The sequence below is a fragment of the Acomys russatus genome, chromosome 8 (genome assembly GCF_903995435.1).
Source record: "Acomys russatus chromosome 8, mAcoRus1.1, whole genome shotgun sequence".
NCBI lineage: Eukaryota > Metazoa > Chordata > Mammalia > Rodentia > Muridae > Acomys > Acomys russatus.
Window position 1 is genome coordinate 17,892,662 of NC_067144.1, and position 20,650 is coordinate 17,913,311.

Below are 20,650 nucleotides of genomic sequence, written 5' to 3' on the forward strand. Positions count from 1 at the left end.
CATACACATAAATACAAAATGAAAAATTATATGTGTATAGGTGTTTTCCTTGCATGTGTAGCTATGCACTGGGTGTGTGCCTGCTGCCCACAGAGGCTGGAGGAGAGTGTGGGGTCCCCTGGAACTGGAGTTACTGATAGTTGTGAGCTGCCCTGTGGGTGTTGGGAATTGAGCCCTGGTCCTCTGGAAGAGCAGCCAGCAGTACTCTTTAACTGTTGAGCCATCTCTCCAGTCCCAAGTACTTTTTAAAATAGAGGCCATTGGTCACAGATGGAGCAACTTGGCTGTTAGAAACCATCTTGCGATAGGAACTGTTCACCTTCCCTCCCATGAGGGGGCGGGGAGAGCACCTGGCTCTGCAGTGAGAACCAGGCTGCTCTTCTTGAGAGTTGAGGTGGCAAGGGTCCCATGGCTGGACCCTTAGCCACTCCCCTACCAAAACAGAGCAGCTACCCCGACATCCCTCCCCTCTCAGACCCTTCATCCCTTAGATGCCAGTGTGTATTGGGGCGGGTGGTGGCGGGGAGAGGGACATTGCTGTTTCCTGGCAGCCTATCCCTACTCAGGGTGGAGGCCTTCCCCAGGGCCAGAGGAGGCTCCAGGCTGCTTTCCCTGGACAGTCTGGGTGGACTCTACAGGCCCAGCCCCATTTCACATTTCCCTTCTGGCCCAGCCCTCTCTGTGCATTTTCTCTCTGGGTGGGGGGCTCAGGCCTGAAGGCCTTGTCCACCCGTCTTCCCTCCCTCTCCTTGAAAGACCAAAGTTACCAGGGCTGAGGCCAGAGAGGGGATTGAGGGCTGCTCCCAGCTCACTGCCCAGAATTCCTTGGGGGGGCCTCTTCCAAACTTGTCCTATTTCCTCTTCCGCCTCCACAGGCCGTGAGCTGCACACACTGATTTATGTTCCATTCTTTTCTAGATTTGTTTTTTGAAACAAAATCTCTTGCTCTGAAACCAGCCTCAAACTCTCCAACCACTTGCCTCAGTTTGAGATTAGGGGCATGCACTACCATGCCCAACTTTAGTCCATTTCAAAACACTTTATTGGACACCTCTAATTGTGCTGAGCAGGAGAGCCCATTGTGTTTGTGTCTTCTTCTTCTTCTTCTTCTTCTTCTTCTTCTTCTTCTTCTTCTTCTTCTTCTTCTTCTTCTTCTTTTTGTTTTTCGAGACAGGGTTTCTCTGTGTAGCCTTGGCTGTCCTAGACTCACTTTGTAGACCAGGCTGGCCTCGAACTCACAGCGATCCACCTGCCTCTGCCTCCCGAGTGCTAGGATTAAAGGCATGTGCTACCACGCCCAGCCATTGTGCCTTCTAAACATTCTGCCTCCACTCTGCACTCGAGCATTCTTAGTGGTTCAAGTGGTCCAGTCTTTGTGCCTCAGTCCCGGAGGCATCCACCACAACCAGCTCTTATGATCTTCCACATCCTCTTCCTCATAGGTCTCTGAACCTTGCTGGGAGGCGTTTGATAAAGACAGGACGGACTGTTCCAGAGCCTCTCACTCTGTGCACACTTTCTAGTTGTGTGTCTCTGTTGGTTCCCATCTGCCACAAGGGGAAGCTTCTCTGCTAGGGTTGAGCAATGCACCGGTCTATGGCTATAGCAAGCCGTCATTTTAATTGATGTTTCTCTGGCACAGTAACAGGAGTAGGTCTTCCCCTGGGGACCATGACCTAGGTAGTATCAAGTTCTTGGACACTGTAGCAGTGTCAGGGATGGGTATGTATAAGCCCTGCACAGGCTTCTCAAACTAGACAAAATTCCAGCACTGAGTGGGGAAGTGGATATGGTGTCCTACTTCCAACCAGGAAACTATTTGTAATCGACACTTTCTGGGAAACAAACAAACAAACAAAACCTCTGTTTTCTCCAATGATGTAGCACTAGGTATATCAGCTATACTCCAAGGGTAGGCCTCACGTGCCCAGGAGTTTTTGCCAACATAAAAAACAGTCTCTGTGGTTTTGGGGTGTGTGTATGTATGTGCTTTTTGTCTTAGTGATTTTCTTTCTTTAATTTGTCTGTTTTGATTTTGTGGTTTTGTTTGTTTGCTTTTATTTTGGTGTGTGTGTGTGTGTGAGAGAGAGAGAGAGAGAGAGAGAGAAAGGGAGGGAGGGAGAAGCATAAAGTTAGTTGTGTAGGGAGGGGGAAGAATTAAGAGAAGGGAAAGAATATGATTAAAATGTATCGTATGGGAATTTTTTAAAAATACAAAACCTAAAAATGGCTCAGTCAACCAGACCATTATCTGCACTCATGAAAGCCACCAACGTCATTGGCGATTTAAAACAGTGGAGAATAAAAAGCATACAAGGCCTGTATCAGAGATTGGTTGTAGCTGCTTTGTCAATGCTGGTTGTCATCTGCTGGTCCCCAGTGGCAAGGCAGGGGCTGTGAGGCAGTCTTGTGCCAGGAATAGGCCCTTACATCCCATGCCTAGGCAAGAGGAACCCAGCTGGGACCTCTCCCAAGGCCACGCCTTCACGTGACCAGGCTCCTTCCTCCTGACCTTTAACCCCATTATCATCTGCTTCTGTGGGAGCTAACGCCAAAGCTCAGACCAGCAGGGTCCTGTGTGTCTAAGCACCTCTTGTCTGTTGTTGCCTTTCCGGGCTTGGGCTCAGCATCTGGCTGCTGGCAGCCTGTGCAACAGTGAGATGGGGCCTTTGAACACCCCCTTTCCTCACACCCCTGTCAGATCTGTCTGGATCTCTGTTCCCAGAGTGTGGCCGGTAGTGAAGATGCTGGGCTCTTCTAGAATTCAGACTGACTCCACAGCTGAGGGTCGGGGGCTCAGGAGGGGCCACACCACACAGCAGGAAACTTGAATAGTACTGTACTAGTGGCTGTACTGTACTTCCTTCTTTTCTGAGGATCCCAGAGTGCCAGGCCCTTGTGGCCTTCCCTTCCCCTGCCAGCATCCCTCCCGCCCCTCCCTTCGGGGCTGTTTTGGTGCCTGTGCTTTCCCAGAACCCAGGCCTCTCCTTTCCTTTTCCTTGCATAGTTACTCTTCCTGTGATCTCTTAGGCCCCACCCTCCCCTCAGCCTGGGGGGCGCCACCTCCCTCCCTTCCTCTCTCTCCAAGCCCTTCCTCCACTCTTTCTATTCCTGGTTGGACCAGACACTCCCATTGTCCGTTCCCAGGAAAGGGTTGTCTGGCTGGTCCCTGGTCCCTTGTCACCGGTTGCTGATTGCAGGGTGGGGGACCTAAGCCCCGAAGAAAGCCAGTGGTGCGGGAAGCTCTGCCCACAGCCCACAGCCCACAGCCTACAGTCACAACACCAACAACATTTTTAGAAACTTCATTTTCTAAGTTAGGCCATAGGCATAACCGGACACCCACACCAAAGTCTCAGCTGCTTCTACCAATTTCACCATGGGCAGTGTTGATTCCCAGCAGCCAGTGCACTGCTGCTAGGTCGCTGAGTCTGGGCAACTGATACCCAGATCCAGAGCTATCCTTTGTCACCACTTGTGACCAGAGTTAAAGGCATTCACCACTGGGGCTTCCATGAACACCCCAGGGGGAGCTAACACTGAGCCCCCCAAGGACGACAGCCTATTGTCAGCATCATTGGCAGATTCCGAGAAGTCAGGCCTTGCTACACACAGGCTTTCAAGGGTATCCCTCTACCTCTTCCTGCCTGGGCCTGTGTTGATTATTATTCTCTCATCCCCATGCCCTATTTCGGTCTACGTCTTCTTAAAAAGCACACAGCTCAGAGGGGCCCAGAGTATTTTTACTCAGTGGATACAGAAGCAGATGTTCAGGTCAAGCCCAGGGCACTCACAGGCAGCAGCTGCAGGTCCTCAGCATCCCAGGCCCTTCAGAGTTAGGGATGGCAGCTGACTGCAAGGGAGTGTCATTTGGGCCACAGGAAACAAGCTTAGGTTGGGGGTGTAGCTCGTGGCTAGGGCACTCTAGTCCTGCAAAAACAGAATCCCCAAAACCCTCTAGGATAAAATACAGAGAGACAACACAGAGTGTGGGGAATCTTGAATGCAAACAGGCCTGGAATCCGAATAGGGCTGGGCGTCCTCCCAGCTGTTACCTCTGTCAGCCCTTATAGGTACCTCTGATCTGTGGTGCTCACAGGAACTTGTCTGTCTTCTCCAGACAAAGCCTGAGGGAGAAGCTGGCTTCCAGAACTGAAGAGGATCTCTCTTTGAGGGAGGCAGTGTGTACCTGTGGAGCTGTCCCAGGACTTGTGACCCCCTGAGGGGTGGGGAACTAGAATGGGCAAGAGTCAAAAAGCCTGGGAGACTGGGGTGTGTGTGTGTGTGTGTGTGTGTGTGTGTAGTAAATAAGGCCAGCCTTAGACACTGGGGCTTTCCATTTGAGAGAAAATGGCCTATATGGGGGCCAAGCCACCAACCCCTATGCTCTGTCCCTGTGACCATGGTCAAAACAGTCATAAATCATCTCCTTGGGCCACAAATTCTAGTCTCAGGGACACAGCTACAGATTCACTTCAAAGCCCTATTGAACCCTTCTGGCTGTGTTGGGGGCCATAGCCCTCCTCCTGTGTAAATGCTATTTATTCTGTCTTGCTTATGGTTTTCTCATAATCTGCTCAAATCGTCTTGGCAAGCAAGACACATAGACATGGAGAGAAATAAAAGAAAGACGATAGTACATTTGAAATGTTCCTGCAGACACTTGGCCTTCACCTGGGGATCATTTTTTCCCATATATATATATAATTTTTGAAATAACAAACAGATTACCTTCATTTTTTTAAACTGTGGAAATTTTATAAGAAATTTTTGAAGGAAAGGATTGATGAATATCATGGTGAGAGGCAGTAATCTGAGCGCTGGGGAGATTGAAACAGGTGAGTCATGAATTCCAGGCCAACCTAAGCTACATAGTGGAACCTATCATGGGAGGGAAAAGTGAGGGAGAAAGAGATCGATTTCAAGGAGGGAGGGAGAGAGGGAGGGAGGGAGAGAGATCTGTCTCAAGGAGCGAGGAGGGAGGGAGTGGAGCCGCAGGGAAGGAGGGAGAGACAGAATGAGACTGCCATAATTATTTATATAGGCAACTGCAGTTAGTACTTTGGTTTTTTTTGAGACAGGGTTTCTCTGTGTAGCCCTGGCTGTCCTGTATCTCACTCTGTAGACCAGGCTGGCCTCAAACTCAGAGATCCACCTGCCTCTGCCTCCAGAGCGCTGGGATTAAAGGTGTGAGGCACCATGTCCTGGAATAGATATTTCTTATATGTGTAAATTTATTTTTAGTATTTATAACATGGGAAGATTTTATTTCTTTAATAAGCGTGCTAGGTATTAGGTACCAGGATGGCATGTCAGTTTCCTATTGTACTAACCACTGTGCTATTTTGCTGAGACTGGTCCTCATTCATGCTAGGCAAGAGAAAACACTGAGCTGTACCTGCAACCCCTCCAGGGCCAGCTTCAGATGTCTTCACTGACATCTAAAGTATCTCAGTTCTCCATAGTTAAGAGATTTAGATCTTTCCCCAAATTTACACCATTGCAAGAAAACATTGGCAATTACCTTTGTTCATAAGTCCTTTTCAAGCGTAAGACTATATCCGTGAGAAAGGCTAAGAGCTGGCCTTCTCTCAGGGCAGAGGCCCAAGGTAGCAGGATTCTGAGTGTGCCAGGGTGAGCGTGTACCGGCAAATGTGCTTGTGAGTGTGCCCACACATGTTCATGTGCACGTATAAGTGTACGTGCACTTTTGAACGGGCCAGTGTGAACGTGCGCTTGTGAAATATCCTTGTTGTATAGGCTGTATAAGTGTGTGCCTGTGGGTCGGCGTATGCGCGTGCTCAGCTGTCATGTGTGCTTGTGAGCATGACAGTGTCTGTGCTGGGGAGTTGTGTGTTAGTGTATGCTTCTGAGTGTGTCACTGTGAGTATGTGCTTATGGATATGTCAGAGCTACATTTCTCATTGCCCGCTGCCCACGCCGCCCCCCACCCCCCAAGAATGGCCGCTCTGAGGCCTCCTCCCTGTCCCATTCTCACAGACTGTAGATGTAAGGGGGGGCAGTAAAGATGGCTCCTCACTGACCCCATAAGCAATCGCTAAGGAACTAAAGCGCCTTTGAGCCTGCAGGCTGACCAGGCAAAGCTCTCAGGCCAGGGACCAAATCCTTCTCTGCCCTAAGAGCTCCTTTGAGGCTGCGGGGGTGAACAGTGTGGAGAGAGGTGTTTATGTGCTGTGGGCTAGCCTGTCCAGGGTTCACAGCCCTGCCTTAGATGTGCGTCATCCCAGGCCGAGCTGCACTGAGAGCTCCAAGGCAGGCTGCACTGGTCTTCTCTTCAGGAAGACTAGTCAGTGGGGTCAGCCAGCGAGTAAGCTAAAGTTAACTTAGCTTGTTATTGCTTTTTTGTTGTTGATGATGAGGGGAGGGCCAGCTGCAAGGAGGCCAAGCCATTCAGAAACCCAGTGCTGGGGATTTAATACGCCAGAACAAAGCCTATATTCAGCCAAGAGAAAGCAATTGGCAATGATCTGAAAGTCCGGACCGGACTCCCAAAGGCTCCCTGCGCTTCCAGGAGCTCCTCCTCCTTTATTTTCCTGAAGAATATTTTTCCTATGAAGTTATGACTCTTGGAAGCTGGGGAAGTGCATGGCCTTCTGGGAGCCATCAGAGCCCCCTTTTCAGGGAAGCTCTGAGGTAGATGGGGTGGGAGGGTGGGCAAGGCTGTGGTGGGCTCTGTCTCCAAGCTCTGGGGCACTGTGGTGTGCAATGGCAGTGGGGGGTAGGGTGGGTGCAGTTCATAGACACAAGCCAGCCAGTTCTAGGGGACAAGACTGAAAGGCAAAGCTGAATATCCTTGGTGTCCCTGAGCCAAGAACATTTTACTTGTGTCTTTGAATTCCATGGCCGGCTAGTGCATCCGCACATGCTGTTCAAAGTCACCTCTTTCGACAAAGAGGCAAAATGGATTGAAGGCACTTGAGAAACGTTGTTAAGGTCAACGTACAAACATATTTAAAATACTTTGAAGAATCTGGACCGCAGATGTTCTGGTTATAAAATAGCTTGTGAATAACTGTAGCAGGAAGCCTGGGAAGGAGATGTGCCCATGAGCTAAGAGATCTAAGAGAAGATTCATTTACTGCGAGTGCTATTTGCAGCCGGCCTTTTGTGTGCTAGGTAGAGCGGAGATGGGCCAGACCGGATTTCTCACCTCAAGAACTATGGGTGAGGGGCTGGAAAAATGGCTCTGTGATTAAGAGTGAGTACTGCTCTCTCAGAGGACCTGAGTTCAGTTCCTGGCACCCATTTTAGGCAGCTCCTATGCCCTCTTTTGACTTCCATGGGCACACACAGTTGTATCCACATACATACAATTAAAACAAGTATTTTTAAAGCAACGACTGTGGGGACAAAGCTCAGTTGGTATATTGCTTTCTGGCCTCTACATTAGCTTGGACACCTCAAGACAAAACAAACAAAAAACTGTTGTTCCATAAAGGCCTATAAAGTGGCCAGTCTTTTTTTAAAAATTATTTCTTGGGCTAGAGAGATGGCCCAGCAGTTAAGAGCACTGCCTGCTCTTTCAGAGGTCCAGAGTTCAATTCCCAGCAACCACATGGCGGCTCACAAACCATCTGTAATAAGATTTAGGCTTTCTGGCACACATGCAGGCAGAGCACTGTATACATGATGAATAAATCTTTTAAAAAAGTATTTGTTTTTCATGTATAGAGGTGTTTTGCTTCCATGTGGATCTGCATACCACATGCATGTGGTGCCCGTGGAGGCCAGAAAATGACACTGGATTCCCCTGGGACCGGAGTTACAGACAGTTATGACCTTCCATGTGGGCACTGCAATACCTATGGGTACTGGGAATTGAACTCAGGTCCTTTGGAAGAGTAGTCACTACTCTTAACTGCTGAGGCATCTATCTGGCCCCATTAAGCGGCTAGTCTTAATACCGAGAGCAAGGAGGAGGAGACTCAGTCCTGATGGGGTACAGATGAAGGAAGCTCATGTCTGAGCTCAAAGAATGAGCTAGCAGGGCGTGGTGGCACATGCCTTCAATCCCAGCACTCAGGAGGCAGAGGCAGGCAAATTGACGTGAGTTTGAGGCCAGCCTGGTCTATAAGGCTACTCCAGGACAGCAAAGGCCACACAGAGAAACCCTGTCTCAAAAAACCAAACCAAACCAAACCAACCAAACAAACAAACAAACAAAAAAATGAGTATATGCCAGGCCTGCAGGCCTGAGATGCCAGCTCCTTGAGAGTTGAGAGTGTAGGACTGAGAGATCAGCCTGGGCTATAGAATGGGATCAGGGCTAGCCTGAGCAACTTAGAGATGCTGTCTCAAAATAAAAAACAAAGCCAGGGCTAGAGATATGTGACAGGCAGATTAGCATGCACAGGGCCCTAGGCTCAAACACTAGTGTGTGGGAAGCTGAGGGGAGGGGGAAAAATAAAATAAAATAAAAGTGAGTGTAATATTAATACTCAGAGCAATGGGTAGTAGGGCAGGGAACGTGACCCCAGTGAAGGCACAGGGTGGGCATTGTGGTGCTCTCGAGGGAAGGGGCGAAAGACTGAAGGGGACATGGCAGACTGTCGCCAGGTTGTGGGGAGCTTTGATGTTCAACTCAGGGCAATTAGAGTTCACTTTTTAGCTCCCAGGGACCAATGGAGGTTTTCTGTCTTTCTTTTTTCTTTTTCTTTTTTTTTTTAATTAAACACACACACACACACACACACACACACACACACACACACACACACACATACACACGCATTCATGCAGGTTTTCAATCTTTTTCTTTTTTTAAATTAAACACACACACACACACACACACACACACATCCATGCAGGTTTTCAATCAGCAAAGTTATTTGCAAATATCAGTTTGTTTTACCGAAAGCAATCACATAAATATATCTTCACTGAAAAGACCCAGTAGGCATTCTGAAATCTACAAAGCACCTCAGGAGGCTGAGGCAAAAGAATGTGAGGGCAGCCCAGACGACGCAGTGAGTTCTGGGCTACGGAGAGTGTTGCCGCTCTTGCCTTGGGCACTCTGCTCCGTTTGCATCCCTTCCTGTCATTTCAGAACATGGCTTTATCGGGTACTCCCCAGAACTGCTACTGAACAACATGCTGCCGGACTACAGCCCCGGGGAGTCTTTCTTCACTGTGTTTGGGGTGTTCTTCCCCGCAGCCACAGGTAGGTACTCTCGGTCAGCATCACAGCTGGCCTGTGTGCGTTCTCGGGAGCTGTAGCTGACTTTGGTGATGGTCTTAGCTCTGACTAAAAATCCATTATTTTAACAATGTGTTTACTCGCTCATAAACAGACTATAGAACTCTTACCCCCATGTGGGTCTCTGGCCAAGAAGGCGAGACACTCCCATGTGACAGGTGGCTCATGGGAAATGCTCAGGGCAGGACTGTCTCCAGGGCACAGAAGATACACCAGAAAGGCATCTCTGTTGCCGATCTGGAGTGAGCTGTCTCCTGTCCTCGGCTTCCCACGTGTGCCATGTCCTTACTCAGTACTGTTTACCCAGTGGGCGAAGGGTAGGAAAAGAAGCTACTGGGACCGACTGCCATGAAGGAGACTTCCATACAGGTGTTGGCAGGGATGTGGAGAAATTCAAACTCACCCGTACAACTCATGGGAATGTAATGGTCACACCACTTTAGACAAGTTTGACAGCTTTTTAAACATTCCATATACCCAGCTATCCCACCTCTAGTTACCTGGAAGCATGTGCCTGTGTGAAGACTTGTATGTGGAAATTCAAAGCAGCTTAACTTGTGCTGGAGAGATGGCGCCATGGCCAATAGCACCTACCGTTCTTGCAAAAGATGAGAATTTGGTTCCCAGCTCCCACATGGTTCACAACTGCCTGGAACCCCAATTCCAAGAGATCAGGCGCCCTCTTCTGACCTCTGTAGGCACTACACTCATCACACACACACACACACACACACACACACACACACACACACACACACACACACACACTAAAAATAAAAAGAAAATACTTAAAATATTTAAAGTAGCTTAATTTGAATAGTACCCAAATGGAAATAGCTCAAATGCTCATCAACAGGTGAATTGATAAATTGTGGTTCAGCCACACAACAGGAAAAACACAGTATAAAAAGGAGGAAATTAATGATATATGTAGCAACTATATATGAGCCCCAAAATAATTATGCTGAGCAAGTCAGACAAAAAAGAAGATGCAAAAAAAAAAAAATTTTTTTTTTAAAGAGTAAACCAACCTAAACTCCATTTATATAATATTCTAGAAGAAGCAAGCTTTAGCTTACAGAAGGCAGGCAGATGCTCGGGGAGGTGTGTGTGTGTGTGTGAGAGAGAGAGAGGCTTCGATGGGAGGGCCGATGAAGGGCAGGAGGACACTTCAGGATGAACAATGCATTCTGGGTCATGCTGGTGGCTTCGCCAGTGTATTCAGTCTGTTTCATCGAAAACTGACAGCTCATCGAGTCAGAGTTATGCTTGACTAGCACTGCTAAAATGAAAGCAACATTTCACTCTAATCATCTTGCCCCAATCCCTCACTCCTCTCTGGTAAGGCCCTCTTGTCCTCCTTCCTTCCAAAGTAAGATGGCTCCCAGTCTGCGTTTCCCACATCCTGCTCTACTCTGCCGCACTCTCCTTTCGGAACTCTGAGCATCATCCCAAATGAACTGGGTCCTTCCGTGGTCATCCTGTGACTTCCTCCTGACCTCCCTTCGAAGCAGCGAGCGTTTCTGATTTCCTGGTTTAGTTGGCCTTGCAGCAGCCACTGCTTTCTCTTCTTCCGAGGCCTGTCACACACCGCCAGGGCCTTCCCTCCACTCTCCCCTGCTTGCTTGTTTCTCTTCTCAGTCTGCTTGTTAGATGCTTGGCTTCCTCAAACTACTCCTAGCATCATTCTCTTTTTTTCATTCTATTTGTGTGTGTGTGTGGGGGGTAGATGTGGGGGTGCATACAGAGGCCAGGAGACAACCTCAGGTGTCACCTCCTCAGATTCCAGCCATTTTGGTTTTTTTTTGTTTGTTTGTTTGTTTTTTTTTGTTTTGTTTTGTTTTTGAGACAAGGTCTCTTGCCAGCTTAGGACTTGCCAAATTGGTTAGGCTAGCTGGCTGGTGAGCTCCAGGGACTTGGCTGCCTCTGCCTCTCTACTACTGGGCTTGCAAGCACATGCCACCATGCCAGGCTTTATCATTCGGACTGTAGAGACGCACCTCAGGTCCTCCTGGTTGCACACTTACCAACCCAATCACCTCCCCGGCCCTGTTTTCCTCCTAATCTCTTCCAGTCCCCTTATTTAGTGGTCACCCACAGAGCCGTTGACTCCCACATTCACCCTGCTAGCCCGGGCTTCTCCTAGCATATCCCATAATTTCTTCAGTGGCCTGTATACTGTCTGGGACACTTCACACTCAGAGTTCAGGGCCAGCCCTTCAGGGATAACCCTAAGCTCACGTCGGTCATTGCAGATGCTGGTTTGCCCTGCTCCCACCAGTCCACCTTTTTGGGCTCTTACCCAGTGCCAAGGCCTGTTAGGTGGTCTTGTTGTGCGTCTGTGTACAGAGCCAGCCTCTCCCACGTCCCGCACATCCTGTCTGCAGGGCCTCCATGGTTACGCTGCCTTTAAGCTGCATTGGGAGACCAGAAACCTGCTGAACTTGGGAACTCTGCATTTAGGGTCTAAGCATTTCCCAGACCAGAACCTTTTTCTGGTTCCCTACCAGCACAGCAGAGAGAGGGTCCCTGGTCTCCATTGTTCCAGAACTTGTGGCCTATCTTTCCCTAGGGGCAATCTTCTATGGGAACGAGATGGGGGGGGCCCTGCCCAAGGCAGTCTGCTCTAGGGTGTGATCAGCCTCCCCTAATGTAATGCTTTGCTTTTGCTAAAATTTTTTACTGATTTTTTAAAAACAAGGGACTCCTATAATCTTACCTGATTGGGCTCCACAAACTATGTAGTTCCTGTTCTGGCCCATCATGCCCGATTCTTTTCCACTTCTTTGAGTCTGTGAAACATCATAAGGACCTAGGCTACGGTGAAACAAGCCCAAGCAGTAGTTGGACGAATTCTACGCATGCCTCCCCCTCTCCCCTCCCCCCAAAGCCGTCAATCAAATCTAAGTCAGCTGCTTCTTGAGTGGACAGGAAAAGAACGTGTGGAAAAAGGAGACAACTGAAAAAAAGAAAATTAACATCTGAAACTGCTTACCAGCCCAGCCTGTCCCCCACCACCCCTCCTCTCCCGAGCACTAAGGAACCCGTGGTCAGGGGGCTCCAGCTGAGCTTCCTGGGCCTGGAAGGGAGTTCCCAGCAGGTGAAGACCCTGGGCCAGAGAGGCCGGGCTAGCAATTGTGCCTGGGCGGGAGGCAAGCCTCCCAGTGGCTGCTATGCTGTTGTTCTCATTCTCGTTGGGACCCCAGGAGGTTGTCCTGGGAGTGTGGTCCAGATGTTCTCACAGCTGGTGAGTAAGACAGGGGAGCGGTGCCCTGGTCTGAGTGTGGTGGGTAGTGAGGCTCAGCCGTGGCCTGCAGCTTGAGACTGCCACTTGGCAGGCAGAGCTGAGCCGAATTAACTTTGAGATTAGTTGCCAGGCTAGCCACTCAACTTCCCACCTTTTCGTGTGTGTGTGTGTGTGTGTGTGTGTGTGTGTGTGTGTGTGTGTGCGTGCGCGCGCATATTGCTAGAAATGGACCCCATTGCCTGCTACATGGTAGTCAAGTGCTCTACCACTGAGCTACATCCTCAGCCCCTCCCTTTTTTTTTTTATTTTTATTTTTTATTTATTTTTCAAGATAGGGTTTCTCTGTATAGCCTTGGCTGTCCTGGCCTTGCTTTGTAGACCAGGCTAGCCTTGAATTCAAAGATATTCTCCTACCTCTGCCTCTCAAGTGCTGGGATTACAGGTGTGAGCCATGGCGCCCAGCTGCTTTTCCTTCTTGATAAACACACTGAAACTTCTGCTCCGGGAAGGGTGTCTACTCCTTTTGAGGCAGCTACCTAAGAATATTGGTTAAGACATATTTTCTGAGCCTGAGGAGACGGCTCATTGCATAAAGTGCTTGCCAAGCAAGCACGGTGACCTGCGTTCTCATCACTGAAACCCACATAAAAGGCAGACCCAGGGGTGCAAGCATCTACAGCGCCATGTGCCTACGGGGAGGTGAGAAGTGGGCACAGAAGGGTCAAGCCCGCTGGGCTGTGTTATGCAGAGACCTTGTCTCAAACAAGGGGGAAAGGTGATGACTGAGACCGATGTTCGAAGATTGTCCCCTATCTGCCTCTGTGTGCCATGGTACACACTTGCCCATCCCCCCAGCCTCCCCTCTCTGCCCCCCCCACCCCCCCACCCCCCGGCCATACTTGAATGAGTACCCATCCCCAACATGTAGACATAGATTTATTTTCTGTGCTTTATTATGAAAGTATCATGTTGTAACAGTTCACATGGAAAAATTATAATACTGGAATGGATTGTCCTCAACACAGGTTTCATTGTACCATCTTAGAGGCCAGGCTTTCCTGAACCTCCTTCCTACTCCTTACCAGAAGGAGGGGTTGACACGCTCTGGTGTGAAATTTTTTTTTTTTAAACCAACTTGGGGAGGAGGGGTACAGAAAAGATTGGGAAGGGCCTGGTGCGGATCATACAGGTAATTAGGAAGCCAGAGTGGGGCCAGGCTGTCCACCCCGGCTCTGTTTACCTGAGGCCCCAAAGTAAACATGGAGGCAGGGGGAGTGATCCGCACAGCTTGTTTCTTCCTGGCAGATGTTCGATTAAGCTATGAAAAGCGTGGATGATTGGCAGTTTCCATGGTGACAGATTTGCCAGGGATTAGCTGTGAGTGAGTCATGGCTGGGGCTCCCTCCCCGAACCATCCTCTTCTTGGCTGTGGAGAGGGGAGTTTTGAAGAATAAACATTTTTGCTTCATCTAGAGTCATAACTCTTACATGACTTTATCCAAGCAGGGAGGTGACCTCTGAGGAGCCTCCCAGCATTAGGTGTGGTGGCCCCATTGCTTTTGTGAACCTTGACCTCCTGTTCTCACCACGCTGGGCTCCACCACACCCTGTGGTAGGGGTTGCAGGGGTGAAAATAGGGGTTGGCCTAGATTCTGCCCTTGCTTTGTTTCTCAAAGCACTTTCCTTCTCAGAGCTGTACCACCAAACTCTCCACCCCCAAACAAACATCCCTCCCTCCAAGGTTGTCCCAAACATAGCCTTACAGAGGCAGGACACCACACCTGTCCCTCCCCACCACCACCAACCAGCCCCAGGAACCCAGGACCACACTTCAAGATGGAGAGCTAGCTGAGAAAAATACCAGTTGTATGAAGTCACATAACCCTTGTCCTCACATCCCAAACTTTTACTGGAAAGGAGAAGAGGTTCTTTGGCACAGCCAGCACTTGGGGCTGTGGTTTGACCACACCCAGCATAAAGAACTTGGTGGGAAACCAACAGCTTTTTACCAGAATGGTCCTAGCCATCTTCTTTGTCAAGGTCTGTTTCTGTGATGCTCTTGGCTTTTGAACATGACTTCCTGTTTACACACGTGGGCCTTGGGAAGCTGGCTGTCTGCAGGACCTAAGCCCTCACCCCACTGCTCTCCTCCCTGACCCAGGGAGTCAGTGTTGACTCTACTGACGCCCGCCACACCCCAGCAAGCTATCCCCCCTTCCCTCATCACACTGAGCTTGTTATGAATGAAGGCAAACACCTGCTGGGCTAGAGGGGAGACTCCAGGTTTAAGGATTAGAGAGGACCAAGGAAAGATGGGGCAGATCCTACTTCGTTCTGATGGAGTTGTGGGCAGGAAAAGGAGAAAAGAGAAAGCTCTGTTACTATTATAAACACTTGGTTAAAGTTTTTATAGATGTTATAATTTCATCAAAACTATTATAAGTATATATATGTACATGTATATATATAAATTGTTATTGTCATAGGTTACTATGTGAAACACTGCTGATCTCTTCATATACAGCCTCTCATTTCAACCCTCCCTGGTTCTATGAGAAACAGATCCGTTATCTTAGTCACAAAATGCCTGAGACTGGATGATTTATAAAGAGTAGACGCTTATTTGACTTGTGATTCTGGAGACTGAAAAGTTCAAGAACATAGTGCCCAAATAAAGGCCTGGACCTTGGTGGCTAGCTTTAGGAACACAATCTAACAGTTCTGAGCAAGGCAGAGGGGATCGGGGAGAAGGGCAAGGCCCAGGAGAGCCATGCTCACTCACCACGCTCGAGCTGGCTCGGGTCCCTCCACCTGGAACTTGCTAACTAGCTGATCTTCCTGCCTCTGTTCTCTGAACGCTGGGATGATAGATGGCCAACAGCATGTTCCACTAACACAAGCTTTTCACTTCAATTTCCAATGCATGAACCTTTGGAGGAATTCTGTGGCGCCTCCTGTGGAGTCAGCAAGGCCTTCCTTGCCTCCAGACGTCTCTCATTTGCACAAGCTCCTGCTAAAACCCCTGCTCTAATCTCATATTCAAAATCCCCTATATCTATACCCATTTTAAAGTTTAGGCTTCAAGCCTATTACCTTTGCTTGAGGGCTACGGTCGTTGTCCCTGATGGTAAGCGCTCGACCTCATTGCTTCCCACGCATGGAAGAGAGGGGTCTAGAGGAGAGGGCCTGTGGTGTCTGGGGCTTTCCTGTGCAGATGACAGCGAGCCTCGCTTGAGCCTTGGCCTTTGTGAGGCCCTGTCCGATGCTGCCTTTCCCCAGCAGCACTCTTGCAGCTGTGAGGAGATGGCGGGCTGATGAATTCTGTCTCCAAGAAGAAAAGGGTTACATATTCTGCAGGAACATCGTGGCTGACCCGGCAGTGAGCCAGCGTGGGCCAGGAGGCGGGGTTAGGAAATCAGGATGAAGCCGGGCATGGTGGCGCATGGCTTTAACCCCAGCACTCAGGAGGCAGAGGCAGGTGGATCTCTGTGAGTTCGAGGCCAGCCTGGTCTACGAAGGGAGGCCAGGACAGCCAAGGCTACACAGAGAAACCCTGTCTTGAAAAACCAAAACCAAAACCAAAACCAACCAACAAACAAACAAACAAACAAAAAAACAAAAACAAAGAAAGCAGGAGGAAGGGAAGGGGAGACAGACCAGGTCTTTAAAAACTATGTCACCCAAGCTGGTCTGGAACTTGTGGTATAGTTGAGGCTGGCTTCAAGCTCTTGATCCTCCTGCCTCAGACCATTTTTCTTGGGTGGAGCCCAACTTTTGTGGATGGATTTTGGCATCACTCCTGCTAGGTGCCGAGGACCGTACTGGGCACCTTATAAACCTTCCTCTGCCTTGGCCACAGCCCTGAAAGGAGCTATTCTGATGTATGGATGAGGAAATGACAAGATGAAGCACTTTAAGGTGTTTATAGTCTTCTCTTTAAAAGAAGATTAAACTTAGGAAACCATAGAAAGGAAGAAGAGTGGGCTGTGTGGCTCAAGAAACAAAACGGAGTGTATGAGGATCCAGCTGGAAAGTCCCTAGGAGGAAGCCTGGGCATTCCTTGATGAAGAAGTGATAAGTGTCCCCTTAGTGAACCTGCAGGGACCAGGGAAGCATAGAGCAAAAGCCCACACTTGCTCCCACACCGCTTTATTGCTCTTCGTGCTCAAGAACAGAAAAGAAAGTTGAGTTGGAAAGTATTGTCAAGTGGCAGCTGTGAAGGCTTTGGGCTGTTGGTGCTGTGATGAACTCGGGGTGGGGAGGGAGGGAGTGGGTCCTGAGTCCGGCTTAGTCTGTGGTCCACTGACACTTACACTTTTATTTTTTTACACATGGTATTATTTTTTGAGATGTGGAAGGAATGAGCTCTTCTCCTGGCCATCCGGGTCTGCTGTGAGACCAGCTATGAGGAGCACGGCTCTGCCTATGCACCCTCTCTTCACCATAGACCAATGGATCTTGGTAATGCTGGTGCTGAATGGAGCTACAGCCCTAAGCCTCACCAGCTAAACGCCGTCATACTTGTCTGTCAAAGCCAAGAGGACCAAGACTTCCCAAAGGGCCGTTAGGACTTGTGTGCAGGAACTAAGCGTCCCTAGGCACATTGTAGCAAAGTACCAACTGTGTCATCACCCTGATACAGGAGAAAATGTGGTTGGCGTAAAGTGATGAACTGCTTCTTACTGCTGACAGTAAAACCCACAAGGGGGGCTGGAGAGATGGGTCGACAGATAAGGGCTTGTACTCCTCTTGCAGAGGAAGCAAGTTCAATTCCCAGCATCCACATGGGGCAGCTCACGACCGCCTGTGACTCCAGCTCCAGAGGACCCAACACCCTCTTCTAGTATCCAAGGACGCTGTACTCATGTGTACACTCCCACACAAAGGTACATACATATACGTATAATAAAAAATAAAGTAATTTTAAAAAACCCACAAGGAGAGGAAGATCCAGATGCCCATCGGGCGGAGATTACTGGGGGCTGGCAGGCCTGTGAGGAATCCAGTGTGTGCTGCCAATCACAATGATACCTTGCTCTTGTGAGGGGCCAGAGCCCCAATTAATCATGTGGTTCTTCTGTTTTAGAGAGGACAATCTAGGGAAGTCAAGGTGTTAAAAAGAGGTTGGTTGTGGCCTGTGGGGAGGACCCCACTCTTGGGACCCGCATGCTTGCAGATCAGGGTCAGCAGTTAGCTGGAAAACTTGAGACAAGGTGCTCCCCTCTGGGTCCCAATGTCCTTACATAGAAAACAAAACTTGGTTAGATTTGAGATGCCTGCCAGGTTAAGAATTATTGATTCTAAACAGCCATTTAATGTGTTTTTAAGAGGCCTGCCACAAAAAGTGTGAGGGCCAATGACAGTAGCTAATGAATGTCTAGCTTTCTCCAAAATGCTTTTTAAAAAAGATTGATTTATTTATTATGTATACAGTATTCTGCCTACATGTGTGCCTGAATTCCAGAAGAGGACGCTAGATCTCACTAGAAATGGTTGTGAGCCATCATGTGGTTTCTGGGAATTGAACTCATGACCTTTGGAAGAGCAGCCACTGCTCTTAGCCTCTGAGCCATCTCTCCAGCCCCCAAAATGCTGTTTGAGGACCCTAATAATGAACAAAGTTTTGTTTGTTTGTTTGTTTACATGTTTAATGTCAAGTAAGTTTTAGGAAATACTTGCATGTATTTTTGTTCTCAGAGTAACTAGCGGCATATTATGGACACTGGTCTACCCAGCAAGACAAACTCGCAATCTTGTTTAGTCAAGGTTTTCCCTCTTTTGAGACAGGGTCCCACTATGTAGCCAAGGCTGGCCTCAAACTCTGTTCCTTCTGAATTAGCCTCCTAAATTCTGGGATTACAGGCATGCACTGGGGCATGTAGCTAGCTCTGGAGCTTTAAAGAGTGTGATATTTGTAAGATGCCTGGCTCCTAACATTCTGCATGTGAGCCCTGTTCCGCACCAAGCCTTGGTCTAGCTCGGGCATTTACGATAAGGTCTCCAACTGCACTGGAAGGAGGAAGTGAAGACTCTGAACGCTTGACAAGGATGCATGTTTCTCCCCCATCCCATCCCAATCAAAACAAGTTCCGTAGATCTAGTCACCAAGCAAGACACGTATAGTTCAGTAGAGCCAAAGGACAGTAGCCTAGGAACTGTTCAGTGATATGGCGTTCCGGAAGTAGAAGCCACGTGTGCCTGTCCATGTTCACCCCTGTGCCCGTCAGGCATCACCCCACACTTACCTTCTGGGACGTCATCTTCTGGGTCTGCCTCATTCTTGTCTGCTAGGTGAGTGCCACTCCTTTCTCTTCCCACTGAGCAGGGGACCAGCCCTCCCCCCCCCGCCCCGCCACTCCCACCCCACCCCAGGACCAGTGGGCATTTGCTGTTGATATAGAACCTGTCTGGAACTAAGAGAGAGCAAACACAGAGCAGTCACTTTCTTTGGGATCCTGATGCTCCTGACCCCCCAGGCATTAACTTCCATCGGCTATCTGGAGGATGTTGTGAAAACAACAGGACAAGTCACAGGAAGTATACCTGGGCAGGAATAGAACAGCGGACAGTTTCCCAAAGCTGGGTGGATGACCCGCCATGCTGGGGACTTGCGGGCAGAACGGGAGCTCTTGCCAAGGAAGGAGGAAGCATGGTGACCAGTGAGGCACAGCAGCCAGTCGACCGGGTGATGCGTGAGGACCTTGCCAATGAGTCCGGGTTTAGGAGGGCCATGAAAAGTGAGGTATTAGAGATGGAGCCTCAGTATGGGAAATACAGCCCTTGACAGCAGATTGTTCTGGCAGCAGGCAATAGGGCCTCGGCTCTCAGGCTCAACCTCACAACATGACTTGGTCCCAGGAGGCAATAATACCTGCATGTGATTGAACCATGTATATGAATATATATATCCGTGTATGTATATGTAAGCCACTGGTGTTTATAAAGCTATAGGCTCCCAGCTCTCCTCTGACTCCCCCAAATACCTCTTCACAGAGGCAACATTTATATATATGTTTGGCGTTTTTGGAGCCGTGTTTTACAAAACATATTGTTGTGCCTGTAACTTTATTAATCAAAGTCAGACTTTAGACACTAACTTCATGCTAGGGAATATGAATTTATGTAAGCTACATGACCCACTACTCACCTCCCCAATTTTGATAAAGTTTTATTAATTATTTGATTATCTTGATAACTTTAAGTACTTAAATGTGTTATCAAGTTTAGTTTACATCTCTTCATTCCTTCTTTTGTTTAGGAAACTGACAGTCTCTGGGTTGCTTTGAGTTTTTTGTTTTCTTTTGTCATTTTATATATATGTGTGTGTGTGTATATATATATATATGTATATATAATATGTAAAATCCTTATAAGGAATACTTTAATTACTGTCCTTATTTTTAACTGGGTTGGGTTTTTTTTTCTTTTTTCTTTCTTTCATTTTATTTTGATTTTTCAAGACAGGGTTTCTCTGTGTAGTCTTGGCTGTCCTGAACTCACTTTGTAGACCAGGCTGGCCTCAAACTCACAGAGATCGGCCTGCCTCTGCTGAGATTAAAGGTGTGTGTCACCATGCCCAGCCTGTCCTCATTTTTAAAAAGATTTTATTTATTTATTTTATACATGAGTGCTCTATCTGCATGCCAGAAGAGGGCATCAAGTTCCAGTATAGATGGTTGCAAGCCACCCTGGACCTCTAGAAGAGCAGACAATGTGCTTATCTGCTGAGCCATCTCTCTAGCCCTACTGTCCTTTTAAAGGAATCTGTATAGCCCCTTTATATTTTAGAATTTAGGGCAAGATCAGAAAATCTATAATAAATCCATTATTTTTAGTGAGTAGATCAAATCTCATGTATAATTAAACTTTCAGTGAATAAAAGTGTCACCCCACACACACTCTGCCAAATGCCAAACGTTTTCCTGTGTTATGGTTATGAATGAACAGTCATTGGAACTGTGAAAATGGACTGCTCCATATTACAGGAGATTTCTCTTCTCTTATGTTATATACATGAGTGTTTTACGTGCATGTGACTCTGCATGCAGTTCCCTTGGAGGCCAGAAGAGGGCATCTGGGACTGGAGTCACTGACGGCTCTGAGTCACCGAGGTGGGTTCTGGGAACTGAACGTAAGTCCTCTAGAAGAGCAGCTGATGCTCTTAAGCTGTGAGCCTTTTCTAGTAA

The 20,650-nt window shown here is 48.4% G+C and overlaps 1 protein-coding gene across 2 annotated transcripts in view; it reads left to right on the forward strand.

Annotated features, from left to right (window-relative positions):
- The first annotated feature begins 9,057 nt into the window (after positions 1 to 9,057).
- The window catches only part of LOC127192637 (solute carrier family 12 member 8-like), a 72,773-nt gene continuing 61,180 nt past the window's right edge, over positions 9,058 to 20,650 (forward strand). For both annotated transcript variants that reach the window (XM_051149827.1, XM_051149828.1), the window contains exon 1: positions 9,058 to 9,181. In XM_051149827.1, the coding sequence (XP_051005784.1) occupies positions 9,112 to 9,181 (70 nt within the window). In that variant the 5' untranslated portion in view covers positions 9,058 to 9,111. The remainder of the gene's footprint in view (positions 9,182 to 20,650) is intronic.